General features: G+C 46.4%; 1 protein-coding gene across 1 annotated transcript; it reads left to right on the forward strand.

Annotated features, from left to right (window-relative positions):
* Nucleotides 1-110: 110 nt before the first annotated feature.
* Fam110b (family with sequence similarity 110, member B) lies at nucleotides 111-1,663 on the forward strand (the record flags this gene model as incomplete). The annotated part of the gene is given in 1 exon segment (XM_013520248.1): nucleotides 111-1,663. A coding segment is annotated over 1 exon segment (288 nt), but the record flags the coding sequence as incomplete, so codon positions are not given.
* Nucleotides 1,664-6,642: the final 4,979 nt, after the last annotated feature.

The following is a 6,642-nucleotide window of genomic DNA, read 5'->3' on the forward strand; positions in this document are numbered from 1 at the left end:
CCGAGGCCGCGCCCGCCGAGCCCGCCTGCGCCGTGGGCCGCCGCGCGTCGCTGCAGCGCTCCAAGTCGGACTTGAGCGACAGGTACTTCCGCGTGGACGCGGACGTGGAGCGCTTCTTCAACTACTGCGGCCTGGACCCCGAGGAGCTGGAGAGCCTGGGCATGGAGAGCTTCGCCAGGGCCAGCTCCGACATCGTGTCGCTCAACTTCCGCAGCGCCAGCATGATCAGCTCGGACTGCGAGCAGTCTCGGGACAGCAGCAGCGACCTGCGCAACGACGACAGCGCCAACGACCGGGTGCCCTACGGCATCTCCGCCATCGAGAGGAACGCCAGGATCATCAAGTGGCTGTACAGCATCAAGCAGGCCAGGGAGTCGCAGAAGGTGTCGCACGTGTGAGCGGCGTCGTGAGCTCCGCGCCCCGCGGCCCCGTGCTGTGCCCACTTGCAGCTGCACGCCCTCCGCCGGCGCCCGGCCTGGCTCCCCGTCGCCGCCGCCTGTCCCGGGCCGGAGGCGAACGGGGGCTCTGCCCCTCAGCGCGACTGTTTACACGGAAGATGGTATACGGTCTCTTCAATATTTATGTGGTTCTGGTGTTTTTATATCCCACGCTATTGTGTCTTAATTAAAAGTTTTGTCAGCTGGCCTTCAAGTTGAGAGCAGAACCTTGAAAAGAAACCACTTTGCCCACTTGTGGGAGCGTGAGGGCGGGGCGGGGGAGCTGGCTCCAGGTAGTGACTGCCCGAGGGCGGGAGCAGGGTGGGCCAGCCTGGTAGCACTTGTTCTTTCCGTGCTGCAGTTTCTCCTGACAGTAATGGAGCGATCGCGGGCGCAACAGCGCTGCGTTTTGTGTCCAGTTCGCTGCTGGTGATTTTGTGTAATGCGGAGTCCAGGGAAAGACAATCAGATACAACAGAGGATGATTAAACCTAGCAGTCGGGGTAGTTGCGGGTTGTGCTGTTGTTCAGATTAGGGTAAGTCAGAAATTCTGCTAGTATTAATCTTTGGGCAGAAGTGGACCCCAAAAGCTGAAACTGAGCATCTTTTTATTTTTCTTCCAGAGGTGTTTCTTGGGTGTTTTTATTTTTGTCCCTCTCGTTTTACTGTCTCGGCTTCGGTCAAGGACTACTAATTTGTGCTGTTTCTCTTCCTTTGCTGTGCTGTTATTGGGGAGGCGGTGGGGCTGGCGCAGGTTCAGCTGCGTGAAGACATGAACGGAAGCAGAAATACGAGCCGTATCGGCCTGGAGCCACCTGCTCCAGGGGAGCGCACGTGCGAGCTGACCCTCTGAGCAGCGTGATCCTGTTGGCCTGCGTATGTTACTCTCTCGAGCTGTGACTCGTACACCGCTAGGAAAGTGCAGGAACACCGTCCTCTGGAGCTCTTGCACCCTGTGGTCCCCGGCACTGCCCGGCACCTGTCTTCTTTTTTCCCCAGTAACGCGCCCTCGGCGGGCCCACGGCGCCGCGCGGTGGCAGAGGTGGCCCAACGCGGTGGCCTGAGTCCTTGCCTTTGTGAAGTTCCCTGTAGCACCGCCTTGGACTTCGTCACCTACTGGGAAACTTTCTATGGTGTAAATGCTGTAAGACTTTGTATATACTTCAGTTGTTATTAAATCTTTAAGAGAAGAGAATAATTATGCTAATAAACAGCTCTGAAGCAGGCGCCAGCAGTGGTGGTTTCTTTGTTATTCCTCACCCTCCAGGAAGGTCTAACGTAGGACTCTCGGCAAGAGGCACACGCTACAGAGACATTTTATCAGGTTGTTTTTCACGTCCCTGCTATTCTGAACAGCAGTATTAATTGTAGCTGCGGCGAGGTGCTTTCGCTGAAATAGTTACATCGGGGCTCCCAGAACACACTGCCACCTCTCCTTACGTCACACCTCTTTTTTTTTTTGTCTTCCATTAAACATCAGGATTTTTCACACCTTCCACAAGACACTTGAGTTGTACATATTTATGAGTTCTAGCCAGGGAGGCACGTCTTTGAATGGCTAGCCCTCTGCGTTTGTACAAGCCCAGCATCAGGACCAGCACGTGTGTCCGGGTGTCTGTCCGCTCGTGCATTCCTCCTTCACCACGTCGCTGGTGAATGACTACCTTTGTCAGGTGTCTGGGTTAGCGTTGGGCCGCTGTGGTGAACAACGTAGTCCCTGCCTCAAGGACTGAGACTTCCACATTTGTTCTGAGAGAAACGCCACTCTTCTTGGTGGGTGTGTCCTATCTTATTTGGATGCTGAGTATTCAGTGAGTATTTATTGAATTATTTGAACATCTCATCTACAGTTCCATATAAGATGTAAATGGAAAGGAAATCATCATTTAAATGTAATTTTTAAAAATGATAATGATTCCCAAACTACTGGTGATAAAACATTTTTCTTCTGAAAAGAAATTTGGGTCTTTGACTTTTTCTACTGATTTTAAATTCTTGCTGGGTCTCCCTTAATGTTCAGTCAAACTAGAACACCAGTTTCACACACACAAAAAAAACCATTTTAGAATGCAGCCATGCATGGTGATGATGTAGTGCACTGAACATAATGCAATGAATGTAAGTTGTCTAAACTCTAGACATCAGTAACCAAAGAATAAAAATGTTCTTCCCTCGCCATTTATGTAGAAGGATGGCCTTTAAAACATACATGACTTGGCATTTACAATGGCTGTCTCTTTCTGGAGCTGTTGAAATGCTAAAAGTAGATGTTGTATTCCTAAGGAAATCATTTTGGGGGGGAATGAACACTTCTAAGCTAATTTAATATCACACCTTGTGCTATTTTAGTCATAGACTGTTTGAATCTTACAGTATTGCAATATTATGTGTTACCTGTATTAAGACAGGATTGTAAATCATCCTGCTTTAGTTCTGTTGAATCCCCTGTGGCTTTATTTGTACCACAGAGAAATGTGAGGCTTGTAGTTCCTATGGAAAGTGAAAGCTTATTGGGGGGAGTTATGAACTAAAGTTTCTACAAAGGACTATTCAAATCTTTAATATCAAATCTAATAGGACACATTTCTTAATTGTGAATTAGTCTTTGCAGACTACTCCTTCTACCCCATGGAAGTGTGTGTACACACATGTGTGCAAGATAGTAGTGGTTGTGTGGATATAGCATTGTTGTATACTTCACATTTTTTCTCACAATCCAGAGAGAACTATGGTTGTACTAGATTGCTTTGAAAACTAGCTATCTCTTTCTGCAAACTACCAAATCTTAAGAGAGTTCTCCCATACTCACCCGCTTCATCGCCTTAGTTCAGGCTCTCACTGCCTCTTACCTGGACTTCTGTTTCGAAAACAAAGTGGAAGTCCCCACGCTCCTTTCATCCAGTCCCCTTCAGGCCACAGATAACACAATCCTGAGCATATCACTCTTCCGTGTAAAATAGATCCTCTGACTTGAGTAGCTTGCTGCTGATAGGGTAAATCCTAACTTTACAGAACAGAGGGTGTGGGCATTCCCTCTCAGACCTGCCGCCTAGCTGGGCTCCAACCAAAGGGACGTTTCCATCAGGAAGGTTTTATCCTGCATTTATGATTGATTTGCCCTGTCAGATTTCCCCCAAAACTTAGCAATTTAAAACAGTAGACATTGATTATCTGGTGTCTGTGGGTCAGGAACCCTGGAGGGGCTGGCTGAATGGTTCTCACTGCAGTATCCCGTGAGGTTACCACCAAGATGGTACACATAGACTCGCCAGGCAGAGGACAGTGTCCAGGCAGCTTAGTTTCTCACGTGTGCCTCTCTGGAGGGGCTGCCTAAGAGGCCTCTGGACCTGGCATCAGGCTTCTCCCAGAGGGAGCAAGCCAGGGAGGAAGCCGCAGTGCCTTTTCAGTCCAGGGCCCCGAGTCGCGCACCTCTGTCACACTCAGCCCGTTAGAAAGGGGCTGCTAACTGGAATTTACACACAGGCGGGGTTAGGGAGAACCCATATTTTATTTTTTAAAAATTGTTTTAAAGAACAAAATTTCAAAACAAGATATTAGGAGGGTAACGATGTTTAATGCATTGTATATTGTTTTATATTACTCAGAATACAAGATATCAGCATTTAGTTGGCCAAACAATATTAGCCCAAACCTTTCTTTTCAATGAACTAAGAGAAAGTAGTAGTATAACTATCTTAACTATCTCATATATATATATTTTCTCTTCTTTTCTCTATTCCCCCATCCCAGTTTCCCTTTCCTTTTGAAGTTTCTTCCCATTTTACAATATCTGTTGTACATTTTGGATCTTACTTACTCTTCCAGCTTCCCACACTAAGGAGACAATATGATGTTTACATGTGTGGGTCTGGTTTATTTCACTTATGAGTATGGTCTTTAGTTGCATCCATGTATCTATAAAAGTCTCCAGTTTATCATTCTTTATGGTTGAGTAGTACTCCATTGTGTAAAAGGACCACATCTTTTTTATCCATTCCTTGGTTGATGGGCGTTTGGATTGTTTCCAAGACCTAGCTATTACAAATTGTGCTGCTATAAACATGGGTGCACATATATCATTGTGCTATGATGTTTTTAATTCTTCTGGAAAAATACACAGAAAGGGAATAGCTGAGTTGAATGGGGCCTCCAATCCTAGTTTTTTAAGGCTTTTCCACAGTGATTTCCACAGTGGTTGTGCCAGTCTACACTCCCACCAACAGCGGAGGTGTTCCTTTTTCCCACAGCCCTGCCAGCATTTGTCATTGGTAGATTTCTTGATGAGAGCCATTCTTTGTGGGGTGAGATGGAATCTCAGTGTTATTTTAATTTGCATTTCTTGAATGACCAATGATGTTGAACATTTCTTCATGTATTTGCCATTTGTATTTCTTTATCTGACAAGTGTGCATTTATCTCAGATGCCCATTTATGGATTGGGTCTTTAAATTTAGGAGGTTTCTTTTTTTTTTTTTTTTTTTTTTTTTTTAAGGAGGGAGGGGCTACATTCACATAACTTTTATTTTATTTTATTTTATTTTTAATAGTTCTTTATATGTTCTCCATAGTAATTCCTTGTCGGAGGAACAGCTGGCAAACATATTTTGAGACCCCGTATTTTAAAGGGAGATACATCTAAGAACTTGTGGATACTTTAAAGCCACTACTGTGGCTCAGATTGAGTAGCTCATCATTGGGTGAGGAATATTTGATCCACCTTCCTCGACTTCAAAAACACCTGCTTTTTCAAGACTCTACACAACTGCCCACCACTGACATGTGTTTGAGTTTTTGTGTTGCTTTTTCTTAACCTCTTGTAATTTTTGTCATGGCCATGGACCCAGCCTTTGTTAGCCTAAATGATACCTTTTTGTGAATCTTTAAAAAGGGAACCTTCCTCGAAACATTTTATTTTCTCTGAGAAAAAACAAAGCAAAACAAAAACTGTCCTAAAAAACACGCGTATCTCCAATGACTCTGATGTGAACCACAGCCCAGGATTAGGTAGCTTGCAACACGGTAGCCCAGGATGTATGGGAATATGTAACAGATGCTTGTTAAGTATTTGCTGACTTGCAGGTGGGAAGAGTGTTGTTTATCTTCAGGTTGGAATACTTGGGAGCAGAAAGGTTCTAAATTTCAGAGGTTTTACAGATTTGAGGACATTTACTCAATGAACTCAAGAAATCCAAAAATCTGAAATCTGAAATGCTCTAAAATCTGAAACTACTTACGAGTAGTAATTACGGAGCATTTCACATGTTTAGATTAGGTTTACTCACCCTTTACCATATTTCAACCCTGTGCTAAGTAAATCTTCCCACAGGGAGCCCAGAGCCATAGTTTCTGTCCCTGCGTCAGAGATGACGAACCTGAGTTCTGTGGAAATTGAGCGCGTGTGAAACGTGAACATAAGCCTGTTTCCAGCTGTGCCTTCCCACAGCTCCGCTGAAGACGAGCAGACAGCGCACTGTGCTTTAAAGCAGGAGAGCAAGGGGCCGTTAGCTTCACCTTGACGCTTCCATCTACCACCTACCCGAATCTGCCTCACATACTAAAAGGCCCTCAGCCGCTGCAGTATCCACAACAGCCACTGAGTCCAGAGAGACACGGCCCTGGGGTTTGTATTCTTCCCGTTTTGAACATGACATAGTTTGCAGTACTGTAGAGTCCTGTGTTTTTGGGATCAAGGATGTTTAGAGGGGTAAACAGTAAGGATAATTGTGTGGCCACAATTCAACAAACGGGAAGTATATTTTGACTACTTAAAGTGTCAGCGTCACTCTATTCTCCCACGTTGGAAGGTGCACATGGGGTTCCGCCCAGAAGATTGACTGGAGAAGGAATGATGTGAGAGGCTGAGACTGCTCCAGTTAGAACTGAATAGATTCCTAGTCCATTCCCTGGTCTCACTACCGACTTGAGAGTGCTCGACCCGACTCACCTGCTCAGCGCCCCTGACATAATGAGGAGGGCGCTGACTCCCACTGAGCACAAGCTGCACTGTGGAGGGCCCTGGCCTCCTGGCTGGAAGTGTGCCTCCACACAAGTCACCTGCAGGAGGGCTTGTCTTCTGGGCCCAGGTCACTCCCCTGGCTTTACCAGAAACCCAGGAGAGGCGGAAACCAGAGGCACGCGGCCTCTGCAGACTTTGGGAACCCTTCCTGCAGCGTCTGAGCCCGTCTGCCCAAAAGGTAGCCTCCAC

This window comes from Chinchilla lanigera, unplaced genomic scaffold (assembly GCF_000276665.1).
Source record: "Chinchilla lanigera isolate Chin_1 unplaced genomic scaffold, ChiLan1.0 scaffold00053, whole genome shotgun sequence".
NCBI lineage: Eukaryota > Metazoa > Chordata > Mammalia > Rodentia > Chinchillidae > Chinchilla > Chinchilla lanigera.